The 14,935-nt window shown below is 44.3% G+C and overlaps 2 protein-coding genes across 3 annotated transcripts in view; one reads left to right on the top strand and one right to left on the bottom strand.

Annotated features, from left to right (window-relative positions):
• Nucleotides 1–3,361, bottom strand: part of Col4a3 (collagen type IV alpha 3 chain) — a 123,769-nt gene extending 120,408 nt beyond the window's left edge. The window contains exon 1 of the mRNA XM_040753221.1: nucleotides 3,234–3,361. Within this exon, the coding sequence (XP_040609155.1) occupies nucleotides 3,234–3,320 (87 nt within the window). The 5' untranslated portion in view covers nucleotides 3,321–3,361. The remainder of the gene's footprint in view (nucleotides 1–3,233) is intronic.
• Nucleotides 3,362–3,622: 261 nt separating this feature from the next.
• The window catches only part of Col4a4 (collagen type IV alpha 4 chain), a 112,481-nt gene continuing 101,168 nt past the window's right edge, over nucleotides 3,623–14,935 (top strand). The window contains exons 1-2 of one of the 2 annotated variants that reach the window (XM_040753220.1): nucleotides 3,623–3,729; nucleotides 3,900–4,043. The gene's annotated coding sequence lies outside the window, so the exon portion shown is untranslated. Of the gene's footprint in view, nucleotides 3,730–3,771; nucleotides 4,044–14,935 lie in introns of those variants that run through there. The other variant, XM_040753219.1, reaches the window with a different exon arrangement.

Here is a 14,935-nt window from a genome sequence, read left to right on the forward strand (position 1 = left end):
ACATTACTTTTTGTTTGTTTGAAGAGCTAACTAATCCAACTGAAGTTCTTGATTTTGAAAATTAATTCCGATGAGAAAACATCTTCATGTGCTACGCAAGTCTTGCAGCTCTTCCTGGACCTTATGACAATGCTGATGTAGTGGTGACTTTTACCTTATCCAGGGAGCAGAGGTGGGCATGCATTCTTCACCTATTGCCTGGAGTAATAGCAGAGGGCCGGGTCGTTTACAATGGGTGAAGGGGGCAGAAGACAGCTAGCTGTGAGCCTGCAGGGACAGTGAGCAGCTAGGTGATGCCTGGCTTTGCAGCCAAGCCTAAAGACCATCTCCCTGGGTGGTGGGGACAAACTGTGTGGGCAGGCAGTTTTACCTTGGCTAAGTGGGGCGTGCTGGGTCAGCACTGTTGCTAGCTTCCTGTTTGGGGAAATGCTGAAGTACAACTGGAGACACTCAGCCAACATAGCACAGAGATTATACTACACAAGCTGGCCCAAAGGCTGGATGTAACTCTTATTTACACGTTGTTTCACTCACCCAGATTTTCTTTGTTTTTCTTGTTTGTTATTCTGCTTTGAGTAAAACTGAACTCAGTTGCTTTCTAATTTTAATATGGGACATTTATGATTAAAAATTAGATTCCTAGCTTCTCCCCTAGAAAAATGGTGGCACATTTAGGGCCAGAATTCTAGACTGCCAACAGCCAGATGTGCCTGATGATTCTCCCTTCCCCTACCTACTGGCTACTGGAGGGACATCAGTTCTCCCACATAGCAGATTGAGAGTAGCCATCTGCTCTGCTCACCATAGCAGTTAGTTTGTGGGTTCAGCCATGTTGGCACATGCTGCCTGGGCATCGGTTAACTGGAGATATCTCTTCTCTACAATATGAGGGCCCATTCTGTAATATTAGGAAACCTCTCCTGTCTCATTCAGCAGGTGCAGTGGAAATAATAACTGTAATACTTTTAACAAAGACTCACCTCAAGCTTCAATAGGAACACAACAGATGGATTCGCTGTGGTAATCATTAACTTAAATTGTAATGTTTTCATCTCCCCAAACTCAAAACAGAAATAATTTTACGTGTGAGATACAGGAGAATACAACAATATAATTGTACAGAGTATATAACTGAGGGATCCGCAGTTACAGAGTTCCACATTTTAAAATTTAGATTGACTCATTTCATTTTATATGTGTTTTCTCTGCTTGTATGCATGTGGCCATGTGTGTGCTTGCTATCCATGGAGGCCAGAAGAGCGCATTGGATCTTCTGAGACTTGAATTACAGTTGGTTGTAAACCACCACGTGGATATCGAACCCAGGTCCTGTGTAAGAGCAACTGATCTTAAGCATTGAGCCATCTCTCTAGTCCCTGGGCACCACTTTGCAGGGATGATTCTTCCAGGAGTCCACTGTCCCTTCACACTCTCACTGCTTTTCTTCTGAGTTCAGAAAGATTATTATTATTACTGTTCTGGAGTGTCCCCAGGCCTTTGTATAACATGCACTTCCTTAAGGTTTTCTCAACTTACTGGTTTCTGCTAAAGCTGGTCGCTAGTCCACACCAGTTTGCACAAGCTGTGGCCATCCTGCCCAGCAGCATTTAGCCACCTCGGTTAGGGAGTCTTAGTTTACTGTTTTTATTCATTGGGTAGGGGGAAAGGGCACAACTTTCAGGAGTTGGGAATTGAATTCATGTTATCAGTTTTTATACACTGGGTCATCTCACTAACCTTGAAAAATGTGGTATTGTTAGAGCCACTTTACATAGGTCACAAAATTCCTTTAAAATGCAAATACAAAGATACTAAGTCACCTACCTGTGAATGAATGGTGGGTGACCAGATCAATTAACATTTTTAGCACATTGTTAGAAACTATGCAACAAAGTGAAAAAATAAAAACATGTAGATCTTAACTTCAGGTGCAGACAGCTCTATAGGTTGCAAGCGGACACATTTAGCCTGGAAATCGTTAGGTAAAATAAAACAAAACAACACAACTACATACTGCCATGGGTCTGTGGCTGTGCATGCAAGCACACAGATATTAGAAAGAAACACCACAAAAAGTGCGAGTCTGGGTATCCGCGGGGAAATGGTAATCTAGTGGAATAGGGCCCAGCGGAGTGTTGGCTTAGCCAGGATGCTCCAATGCCTCACTTAAAATGTAAGTGGAGTGGAAACAGCCATGGGTCCTTAGCGTTCTCAGGTAATGCATAAGTAACTCTGTGACCATTATCTCTAATGTAAGTCATGTAAGACTAAGACACCTGGTCATTGTTGGAAACGAAGCTTACTGTACCCAAATTAACTTTTAAGTATAAAAATAACGCCAAGCATCTGAAAAGTTAAATTTCTGTTTCACAAATTAAAATCAAGCCAAAACAATTTTCATAGTTTTGAGGAGATGATATCTTTAGGGTTAAGAACAAGGATTATGGAGCATATTCAAATGAGCACGGGGTCACCCAAATTCCAAATAGAAATCAAACCCATGTGATATTGCTTACTTCATTCTAATGTAAGTTCTATGTCTTGAATTTTTTTTTCCTGTGATGGTTTTTGTGTCCAGAGAGTGCCAATGGAACACTGAAGCCCAGAGAAGGCAGAGTCAAAGTGAGGTCTGGTTTGGAACGGAGTAGGGCTGAGACTCCAAGGAGGCCCCCCAACCCCAGGCTTGGGTACTTCTAGCCCACCTAGTCACCTGTTCATTCACCAGCCTGCCACCACACTTCTCCTGCCCTGCCCATTATCACTGTTTTCATCTCTCTGTCTCTCCACCCATCATCTGTTATCCAACCCATCTCCTGTCCATCCATCTACTGCCTATCTACCTATCATCCCTGCTCTTCTATTTATCATCATCTGCCTATCTTATGTAACTTACATTTACTCTCTATTAGTTAGTTACATTATATCCATCTCTAGCATACATTTACCCACAACCTATTCATTGGTATCCATTTGCTAATCTCTGTAAGCTGTTTACCTCCATCTGGGACTCCTGGGATCCTGGACAGTTGTTGGCTGGCTCCTAGCTTCTACCAGTACCGCCCATTCCACCTGTTGCACGGGGCTGCTGCTCTTTTCCCTGGACTCAGGAGAAGCCCCCAGCTGATCAACCCTCCAGATAGTTACCCCACAGCGCCCCAGTGGGTGGGACTGGCTTGTTCCTCCCGGGATAGGGACAAGCAGCAGTGGGGTCACACAGTCGTACACTCACTCACCTTGCTAACCACAGATGGTGTGGCCAGGAGCAGCAGCAGGATAGGCAGCTGGAGTGTCTGCAACCTTGGAGCCTTCTCCGTGTGCATGATGGGTATTGGTCCTGAGTCCCAGTGTGTTCTGGGATCCACCGGACCCACGGGCTTTCAGGCCTCCGTGTCCCCGGAGGGACACAGATTGGGGAGGTCCCTCTGGGAAGCTCGCCTTGCTTGCTGGCCCACTAGGGCGAGTTTTATAGGGCTCGACCCACCGCGGGTCTGTTTGTCCTCACCCAAGCTTTTGATTGCGACTCTAAGGGAGGGAAGAAGTGGCCGCCGAGGTCCCGCCCTCGTCTCCCCTCCCAGCTAGCCAGGCACTGTCCCTTCAACCGGGCATCGTGCCCAGGAAGTGAGAAAGGGTTGGGCGCCCGCAGAGCAGGCAGGTGGGCTCGGATCCAGGGTCAGGGTGAAAGAGTCGATATCCCTGAGATCCCGGGGCTGCTGTGCCTAGCGGGTGCGGGTGAGCCTGAGGAATTTAGGGGTGTGAGGTGGGGAGGTGGTTGCATGGGGTGGAGGGAGTGGCCAGCAGCCCTGCCCAGATTAAGCTGGAGGCTCGTGGGTGTTTGTGACTCTGGAGGCCAGGTTTGCTGGCAGCTCCCGTGCGGCTGCACATCTGTTGCTGGCCTTCAGCTCGCAGCCACCGCACAGAATTGAAGCGGAACAGCCAGTGAAGAGAAATACGGTCACGGTCACGGGTGGATTCCCTCCAGCCACCACAGCGAGGCGCGTGTCAAGTCTGCCTGCAGTTCCTTCTCTGCCCGGTCGTTCGCCTAGGTAAGCCGCCCAGGGGCAGGCACTGCCCCAACACCAGGACACCTACCTGGGACCAGAAGCATTGCAGCATCTAAGGGGTGGTGACTGGGGAAGTTGTGGCCTTGGGGTCAGCAGAGGAGAGCTTGCCTGGCTCCCAGGCTTCTATGCCAGGGCTTGAACTGGGTGCTGTGTGTTTTGATGAATTCGGAGGCTCGAGTTACTTGTCCTGGCAGTCCTGGCATTCCAAAATGCCAAGAGCAAGAGGCAGCTGAGGGGAAAGAGACAGCGCATCCTATTCTCTGAGTTGAACTGCCTTTCAGGCTACACCTTATCTGCGGAAATGGGGGACCAGAGCCAGCTCTGGTTCAGGGTGTCCCCGCCTGGGAGGGCCTTGGATGCAAATGCCACCTCTGGCTTGCTAGGGCAGCCTGTTGGTGCAGGACTTCTATGCTTTCTCGTGCTGCGGACTACACTGAATGAAGTGAAGCATGTAAAATGCAAGGCTACAGTAAAATCAGACAGTAGTGCTTGGATACAATCGTCACAGTGCTAAAGCAGAGTAGTACTAACAGGTAATATTCTTATTGAATTAGGTATTGGAAGCTCTACAGCACACCCCTTAAACAACTATAGCATCATCACAGCGGTAACTGAGAACAAGGTCTTGTGATAACCATCTAAATGCCACAAGACTATCAGTGAGTGCAATCTCAGCTGCCAGCACATCGGTGACCTGTTAGCTGATGTTCAGCGCTGAAGGAAATGCCCAGCTTCTATGAAGGACCAGGGGGTATTCAGATGTCACTGTTTTCTTATCCAAGTTCACTGGCCATCTGAATTCCATTCCCCCTCCCTCAGATTGTAGATTGAAAGGGGGAATGTTCCATGACGTATAACCATGGCTGTAACTTAGAATCTCTTGAGGAATATCTAAAAGTCCCAATACCCAGTGAATTCCAAGTCATTTGTTTCAGACTGTCTATAGGACAAACTTACTGGTGGATGGCAGAGTGTCTTGCAGATTCTTTGTGCAAATATGCTTTGTAGTCACTATATTATTTTATTATTATTTTATTCTTCTCTCTTGTACATTACATCCCAACCTCAGCCATTTAGGCTAACGGCACAAAATTAGTAGAATAATAAGACATACATTAAGGGTATATATTGAGGCTTTGGGACATTGTGGAGTTTGTGCCCAGATCATAAATGTGATTGGCCTCATAGTGGCTTTAGGAAAGTTCTCGAGGGAACTTCTGCTGTCCTCAAGAATGGCAGGAACTCTGGTGATGAAGGGACAGTGCCTAAGAGTCCTGAGATGCACAGGGTTCTCTTTTACAAATTGATATTGTTCCCTGAGAACAAATCAAAATCTCAGTCCTGCGGGGCGGTGGTAGCGCACACCTTTAATCCCAGCACTCAGGAGCAGAGGCAGGCGGATCTCTGTGAGTTTGAGGCCAGGCTGGACCGACAGCCTCAAACAATACAGAGAAACCCTGTCTCGTAAATACCAAAAAAAAAATCTCAGTCCCGATATTAAATGCTCCCCCTCCCCTTTGCAGAGTTTCAGGACATTTGAACTTTAAGTGGATGTTTTTGTGGCCCTGTAGTTTCTTTATTGCCTTCTTTCTAGGTGTGATGTATTCCTGTGTGCGTGTTTGTGTGCAAGCTTGTTCATGTGTGTGCCTATTCTTGTGTGGGTGATCAAGATCCAGAGAATGTATGTGATGACACCTCTGAGTGTGGGCCTTCTCCTTCCAGCTCGCTTGGGACAGGGCCTCTTACTCTTTGGCTTGTTCACTTCCAAGGATTCTTCCATCCACATCTCTGATCTCACTTTAGGAGTGGGATTACAGATATACACACCTGGCTACTCTTGCATCCCGGGGATCCAAACTCAGGTCCTCACACTTCCACAGCAGGTGCTTTCCTCACTGAGCTGGACCCTCAGTCCAGCTCCCTGGCATTTTGATGGAAGAATAGACTGAGGTCTATCAGCATTGGAGGGTAAAGCAGTCCCCTGCATGATATTTCTGGTACAGCAGCAGAAGGGAATATGACATGATACAGGAAGGAGAAGGCAGATCTCATAAGCTTGGTATCTGGTCTACCCCCTGGATTCTGAATCCTTTTTTACTTAACTGGTATGGATTAACTTCTCCAGGGTGAATTCTTACCCTCTATAACATTGGACCAATCATGGTACCAGCCTCGGGGAATTGTAGGAATCTGGTAATCCATCGTAAGTCTCTTGTACAAGATCTTCATGCAACCACCCCATGCTGGGCTCTGACTAGGTTTGCATAAAGTATACAGATGGACATGATGAGAAATGTCGGGCATGGTGCAGTGATGCTCTTCTGAGTTCAATACTAATAATGAACAAGAACCAAACACAGCCCCATGTTGAGCTCAGGTCAATGCACTTGCAAGGCACCTCGAAGCCTGCCCTGGCCTTCGCAAACCCAGAGGCTTCGGCACAGCCAGGAGCTGGTAACAACTGGAATCTCAGTAGCTACCCAGACTCAGCAAATCAGAATGTGATGGCCCAAGATCCAAGAACTCTTGCTGATTCCCTTGTTTGAAAGCCAGATTTAAGCACACATTCCTCATTTCTCCACCACCGCACTCACCCTAGTACATCGTCGCCTATGCTCACCTATGGTGTAATTAACTAGAGCTTGTAAATGAAAAAAAATTAAAACCAAGAGAACTGGTGTTTAATATTTTATTTCTTAAATGTGAAAAGCAAAAGGAAAGGAAAGAAAATGGCTCTTTTTGTACAAGCTTTTTTAAAACATTTGATAATTGGTGGAGATTTTGAATTCAACTGTCCACGCCTTTGACAAGCTCTATATAATTACTTAATATGGCTTTATTATGCCTTTTCTGTTTTATTTTTTAAAAGTTTTTAAAGATTTATCTGTGAGTATTTTGTTTCTCTGTGTCTCTCTGTCTCTGTCTCTGTCTCTCTCTCTCTCTGTGTGTGTGTGTGTGTGTGTGTGTGTGTGTGTGTGTGTGTGGGTAGGTGCACATGCCTGTATTCTGAGGTCAGAAGAAGATGCCAAGTGTCCTGCTCTGTCATGTTCAGCTTTATCCCCTTGAGACAGCATCTTTCACTGAACCTGGAGCCCAGCAAGCCCCAGGAAGTCTGTTTCTTATCTCAACAACACTGGAGTTGCAGGTGTATTATGTCCAAACTGAGTTTTACGTGGGTGCTAGGGATTTGAACTCAAGTCCTCATTCTTGTCAGCAGGGTTTTTTAAAACTTATTAAACAACATCTCTAGCCCTGGTTCTAAAATACATGTGTCTACTTCACCAAATTTCAATGTAAGCCCCACTAGGGAGGAGGCCTTTTGGGTGTTGTTCCCTTTCCCTTTGTGAAATAGACGATTAAATGTGAACAGCCCACATAGCATTCACCCTCAGGTCTACTTCAGAAGTCCATACACCTCCACGGCCTCTACTGCACACACAAGCATATGCTTCTGCTTTTGATGAGATACATGGAATTAGGTTGTCCATGGCTCCTCTAATTTCCCCCAGCTCCCCTCTTAGTCTTTCTTTTTCCCTTAGAACTTCCTCTTACCATCAGTTAGACTCTGGGGGGGGGGTTAGAATCCCAGAGTCATGGCCAGTGTATGCCAGTTCTTGCCCCTAACTTCTCTGCTGCTGTTTTAAGGCCACAGCTTATGCCTTGGTGCCCAGTTCTATTATCTAGAGATGACGGTTGTCTTCTGGCTGACTTCTCTTGTAAGTTCTCTGAAATCCATCTTTGATGCTACTGTCAGAGTTGCCATTTAAACTTGGACACAGATGGCTCGGCTGGTTAAAATGTTTGCTATGTGAGCATTAGGACTGGAGTTTGGAATCCCTAGAGTCCACACAGCAGCCAGTGAATATGGCAGCCTGCCTGTGCCCCTAGCATGTGGGAAGTGAATACACAGAATCCCTGGCTAACAGGCTAGCTACAACTTCTCCAAAATGGGTGAGCTCTTGTTCAACAAGGGATCCTGCTCCCATATGTAAGGTAGAGACTCAATAGCAACCTTGGGCTTGCAAATGCTCCTATACACATACAAATATGTACACTCATGTGCCACATACATACAAAAGGATTATAAAATATAATAGTCATAGAGAATAGACAAACAGTAATGTATAGTAACTTCAGTAAATCAGTTATTTTTTTCTTCGTCGTGTGTAGTATGAGTTAATGTAAACCAGAGTCAGGTAGATATTTCTTGCGTTAATAACCATAGGTATTTGCGTAGTACATAAAATACATGCTGATGACACCAGAAATAAATACTTAATCAATACCAATCAAATTTATAGAAAGTTACCTCATATTTTAACAATTTATTATATTTAATGATTTAAACATACAAATCATTTTCATTCTTGTGTATATAAACTAGATTTAATATTTTGCTCTTATACTATTTATTTTTATTGTAAATGTGAAATATAGACTTCTTTCAAGCTTTATTCTCTGATTTTTTCCACACAAGTCCTTAATTTCCAAAGTTCACAACCAAGGATCAAGCTTTCTTTAATTATAATTATGGAACTCTTTTCTAGTGATATTTTCAGCTGTCAAATATTCTGGCCATGCTGTCCACTGATAACCTTGTGCATATAGTGATCATGCCCTTGATTCTCTCCTCAGTGATGACCGTTGTGTGTGGTCCATACTGAATATGTTGCTAAGATGCACAATGAACTATGGGAAGTCTATGACTCTGAACTCCAGGGTTTCATTTTATTCTGTTTACCTGTGTGGAGGCCAGAGGACAAGCTGCCAAGGGTTCCCCTCTTCCACCATGTGGATTCCAGAGATCAAGCTCAGGTCATTAGGCTTAGTGTCCTGCTCATTTACCTAGTATGATGTCTCCATCCCTGAAGCCCAGGTTTGAGCTACACCCTTAAATCTCTTGTTACATTCCTGAGTGACCAAGCCATTCAACGTGGAGTGTCTTCCCAGGTCTTGTCCTTAAGGAAGAGACCTCTAAGGCAATCCCAGGACCCTGGGATGAACTCCTACAGGAAGCCAGGATAACGTAGAAGCATGGCAGAAGACCAGGTACAGCCATGGAAAAAAGACATAATGGAGTTCCTAAGAAAGAAAAGATCTTACACGAGCCCAGTTACTCTTCCCCAAGAAAAAGCTTTCCTACGGTCTCAGAGATGGTCACTGTACTGCACGTCAGCATTTCTGCCTAAACTTAGAGTGCTTTTGGACACATTTCATAAAATCTTTCTTTTGGCTTAAGCACTTGAATATTGCCCTCCTCTCTGTTTTATTTATAGAGTGCCCTTTGACCTCTAAAATATTCATATTTCTAGACTTGAATTCCAAATGCAAAGACTTCTACAGTAGAACTCTGGCTTTCTGAGAACCACAGGGAACAGACTGTGTTTGTGGCACTGTGCCACTCCATTTATAATTGGTTTTCTGTGTTCCAGAACTCTCTTCCTTCCAGAGAGCAACTTACCGAAACTCAATCACATTTTTTTAAATAAAAGATATGGAGTCTTCACAAAGCCCATGGCCTAGAACTTACTCCATTTAGCCTTTGTAGTCTTGATAATTACTATTTGTTATAGTGGGAAGGATGAGAGTCATGAGAAATAGAAGAGGAGAGAAGGTGGAGGGAGGAGAAGAAAGAAGAGGAAGGGGGAGAGTAACAGGAGAGGATGGGGGAGGGCAGAGAGGTCCCTTGCCTCTTACCAAGTGTTTCCTTTGTGTTTTCAGGGTGAGCATGAGTTACCTCTGTAATCCTACCCAGGACTGTCCACAGTGTGCTTCCACACTAACTGAAGAGTCACCCTTCTGTATAATTCCCTTTCCTTGAAGTTTGAAAGGTTTTTAAGCCCCACCCACAGCACAAGCCCATAGACCCAACTGTAGGAGGCAGAGACAGGAGTTTGAGATCAGCCCTGGGCATCATAACAATATCACTAACTAACTAACTAGCTAGCTAACATCTCATCCCATCCCATTTCTAACTAACTCAACTCCCCCTCCCCCACCTAAAAGCTACTGTAACCCATCCTTTTAAATCAAATAAGCTCTTATGCTGGCCAGCATCACTTTCTAAATAAATAACCTTCTCCAACTTTTGGGAAGGTTTTTTCCTTGTTCTATTACTATTTAGAAAGGAAAGAAGGGAGTAGAGAAGGAAGGGAGGAAGAAAAGAACAGAGGAAGGGAGGTGGGAAGGAAGAACTATTGAGCCAGGCACTGCACAGGGCACTGATTTAGGCTCATTTTTGTCCTTCAGTTATTAATTGTCTAAACTGAGAAATCTTTTTTTTTTTTGGTTTTTCGAGACAGGGTTTCTCTGTGGCTTTGGAGGCTGTCCTGGAACTCACTCTGTAGACCAGGCTAGCCTCGAACTCACAGAGATCCGCCTGCCTCTGCCTCCCGAGTGCTGGGATTAAAGGCGTGTGCCACCAATGCCCGGCTATACTGAGAAATCTTGAGCTCAGAAGAATTATGGACTTACATAGGGCTACACCAACTGAACATATGTTTTAATTACTGAATGAATTGACTGTGTGATGGTAGTGAATACCTGAACCCCAACCTTTCTAACTCTTATCCCCTAAACTATTTGGATGCAAGGCCTGCGTGGAGCAAAGGAGACTCTATACAGGAACCACAGAGGCTTTCCACTTGGGAGTCAGCTCTCCACTACCCTTGGCAATGGCCCTGCCTGAGGAATCAGCTGATGTTATTGCCAGAGACTCATTCCACAGGCAGATCTCAAAAGTCTAAAAGGTCCAGAGAGCTGAGATAAGTGTACTTCCATGGCCAGGGAGAAAACTCATAGATGCAGGGAAAGCTGGGGTTTAGAGTTTTTAACTAACAGTGCCACTCCGAGCTTGGAGGTCAGAGGCCAGTCTGGCTTAGAAAATTAGCTAAACCTTCTTATAACATGTACCATGTTGTTCCTAGATGTGGCACTGCTGTGGTTACTGTCAAGTTTTCTGTTGATATTGGGAGGTAGACCTCACAAAGGAAGAGATAATAGAAGTCCATGCTGCCAGAATAGTGGGCGAGCTGAGACAGGGTGCACTTGTCTCTGGCTTAACAGACCTAATGCCAGTGTCATTTAAGGACTGCAGCATTCATACACTGCAACCAGGTCTACAGGACAGGAGAGGTGGGGTGGGCTGGCTCTCGTCCAGGGGCATTCTGTTCCAGCTGGAATTCAGAGCAGCTCTCAAGAATTTCCTTGAGTAGATGTCAAGTTTTTCCCTCTTAGAGAACATGAAGCAGCAACCACATTCCGAGGGTCTTCGGACCACACAGATTCATGACCCACATGAAAAATCGTGTGTGGAATGAGGTTAAATGTCTTCCCTAAAGAACTCAAATAAACCATGTTGTGCTTTTTTTTTGAGGGGGTGTGTCTTGGAATAGAATCAGCTTAAATAAATGAAATCAATGGCACTGGATGGAGCTTGTTCTGTTAGGTCAAACAGGCCTGGCAGAGATGCACACCAAGCTCTATGCCAATATATATTGTAGGTTTCATAACAATTAAGCACCGAAGACGGGGAGCTGGGAAAGTTGAGAGAGAATTGGATAGGAAGAGGCTGGTCAGTGGGTGGTGGGCTCTGTTTGAGAATAGTCAGAAGTTCTTATAGCCACACCCTGTATATATAGAGACACCACACGATGTATTTTGTACATCTTCAACATAAAGAAATAAGAAATGAGAAAATGTTTGAGGATATGGAGTTTCCCTGGTTTAACATTACACGATGCATGTTTGTATCAACACATGGTTCCTCTTAACCATATTACCTCCATGTTTTCAAATGTGTTAGTGGAAATAAACTCTAATTTAAAAATTATTACATATTATTTATTTAATTGTGTGTGGGGGTGCCTTTGTATGACTGTGGAGATTAGAAGACAATTTTGGGGAGTCACTTCTCCCACCATGTCGGTTCTCAGATTAAACTCAAGCTATTAGGCTTGGCAACAAATGCCATACATTACCCACCAGATCATATTTCCAATCCTAGGTTTTTAAAAAATGAAAACAGAAACAGGTAATTAACATATATGTTGGCAAATTGTTAACTTATCCATCCATCCACACACACACCCATCCATCCATCCATCCATCCATCCATCCATCCATCCATCCATCTTGATACAGGGTTTCATGTAGCCCAGGCTGGTTTTGAAATGCAATCAGGATGGACCTTGATCTTTTGGTCCTCCTGCCTCGATGTCCCATGTTCTGGGGTTCCCTACTTATGCAATGAACTTGGTGCTTCATGCATGTTAGGCAAGCACTCTGTCAACTGAAGTACATTCCCAGCCCTGATCAACTTAACACTTAGCAGGGGAGGTGTAGGCCATGAAAGGAAGTTCTCTAGTACACTGGGGTTAATAAAGCTCCCCTACACATAACTGGGAGTGGCTTCCTAATCTCTGAGAGCTTTCCTTAATTAGAAAAAAATTATGAGGATGGGTGTTTGCCTAAATGCATGTCTGTGCAATACATGCATGCAGTGACTGCAGAGACTACAAAATCCCTCTGAAGCAGAGATAATAGCTGGTTGTAGGTCACTGTGTGGGTTCTGAGAGTTGAACCCCAGTCCTCTGGAAGAGCAGTCAGTGCTCTTAACCACCAAGCCACTTCTTTGGCACCAACCCCACCCCTTTTAAATAAAAGGTCAAGCATTGAAAAATCTAGTTTGGAAAAAGAAAAAATACACAATATAGTTGCTCACACAATCAGAATGGTTTATCACCAGAAAGAAACTTCTGATAATCATAGCATCAGGTGGTAAGCACAAGGTACTCATTGAGTAAATAGGAAATTATTGCACAGAGAGAACAAAGCCTGGGCACTTAACAGAACTCACAGATTTAGTGTCACCAAAGGAGGAAAAGACATAAACTCCTATAAGCATTTTGTGAACAGAAAAGTCCAAGCCTTAGCCCCTTGTTCATTTGGTTCTCAACCTTGGCTACTCGCCCACATGGATGAGAGCACAGCAGGATATGTTCCAACCCAAGAGCCTGTTGCAGAGAAAACAAATTACCCATGGTGCAACTCGTGGAAATCTGGACGATCTTGGATCTGATTCCCAAGATTGGAGCATTTGGAAAACATTGAGCAGAGACTCATAAGGCATCCCAGGGGAGCTGGGAACCAAGGAGTCCTGTTTAAAAACAAATGAAGTGGAGTTAATAATCACAAGGAGTTAGCAAGATAACCTGGTGGCATTTGCTGGTCACACATGCTAAAAGGACTTCTGTTTCTATTTGGAGGCGGGGGAGCCTGGAGACCAAACAGGGGCCTGCAGTGAGCAGGTGCTTGGAAACGAACTTAAGTGCTGATGTGCAATCTTTCGGAGAGCAAGCGAGCCTCCTGTGAGAGTGGAACAGCCTTAGAGCCTTCAGGAAGTTGAGAGCTTTCCATTCACCTTGTCTGCACAGGTCCAATCACCAGGACACTGGAAACCGGCAGTAAGACTACCGGAAGGAGTGGGGTGGCTTCCGTCCTCTCAGGAGATCTTCGACTTTTGTTGCATTTTCCTCTCCAACAACAGCTTTTTGTGACTTCTTAGCAGATTTGTTTTTCCTCCCAATTCAAGCTTACTCTTCACCTGGACTGTACCCTAGGCCATCTCCTGATGCATCTTTCTTCCTTCACTTCTTTTCTTCTTAGCGTGCTTATTCCTGCTCTCCCACAGAACCTTACTCGGTACTATTCTCCAGCCGGGAGTCTGAGTTCTCTGTCACAGAGGCATGTTTTGGGTTGGGTTGCCTTGAATCCAGAGTTTATCGTGATCCTTCCCATAGGGCTGAGGAAGTGGACTCAGATAATAGAAAATCTGACCATGCTTTCATGTGGTGGGTCTGAAAGTGGGACCCCGATGCCACCATGGCTTATGTGCCTTTTATTAGCAACAGCCAACAATGACAAAGCATTTCTGTCAAAAGACACGTAACTTCTGCAGAGACTGACCATGTAGCGGATCATCTAACGTTGTTTGCATATATCCTAGTGTCATAGCATTTCAGGCTGTTTGAGTTATGTTCTTTGTAGCAGCAATAAACTCAAACATAAACGTAGTATGTCATCTAGTTCCAGATAATATCAGTCATTAATGTAGGATGTTAAGCGAGAGGGCGGCTGTTGTGAGAGATAGGGTAATTTTTTTATGTATTTGGAAGTTGGATCAAACACTTTAATGTACTTTATAATGGCCATTGCAACAGAGAACCTTCTCATATATATATATATGTATATATATACATATATATTTGTATGTGTGTGTATATATACATACATATATGTGTGTGCATATATACATACATATATGCATGTGTATATATACATATATACACACACACACACATATATATATATATATATATATATATATGTATATATACTTTCAAGAGAAGAGCACACTGTCTGTGTTTGTTAGTTTTAACCTTCAGCCAGGCACAACCTAGAAAAACCCTAGAGTTTCTTTTGAGGAGTTGTCTAGGTCAGGTTGGCCTGTATACACAATTGTAGGGGATTATCTTGATTATTAGTTGATGTAGGAAGACCCAGCCCACTGGGGGGCACGCATTCCTTAGGTGGGAAACCTTAACAGGAAGGAGTTTAATGAGAGCAAGCAGGAAGCATGGGAACATTCATTCTCTTTGTTCTTGATTGCTTCTGTGACTTCTCTGCAGTGATGAATCATATCCTGGAATTGTAAGTGTAATAAATCCTTCTCCCCAATGGTTGTTTTGTCAAGGTATTTGATCACAGCAACAGAAAAGAAACTGGGTTACTCTCATCCCTAGGCCATCCTAGATATCCCTAGGGCTCACCAACCAGTCAGACAAGCCTACTTGGGGAACTACAGGCTAATGCTA

The sequence above is a fragment of the Mesocricetus auratus genome, unplaced genomic scaffold (genome assembly GCF_017639785.1).
Source record: "Mesocricetus auratus isolate SY011 unplaced genomic scaffold, BCM_Maur_2.0 Super-Scaffold_100010, whole genome shotgun sequence".
In the NCBI taxonomy this organism is placed as follows: domain Eukaryota; kingdom Metazoa; phylum Chordata; class Mammalia; order Rodentia; family Cricetidae; genus Mesocricetus; species Mesocricetus auratus.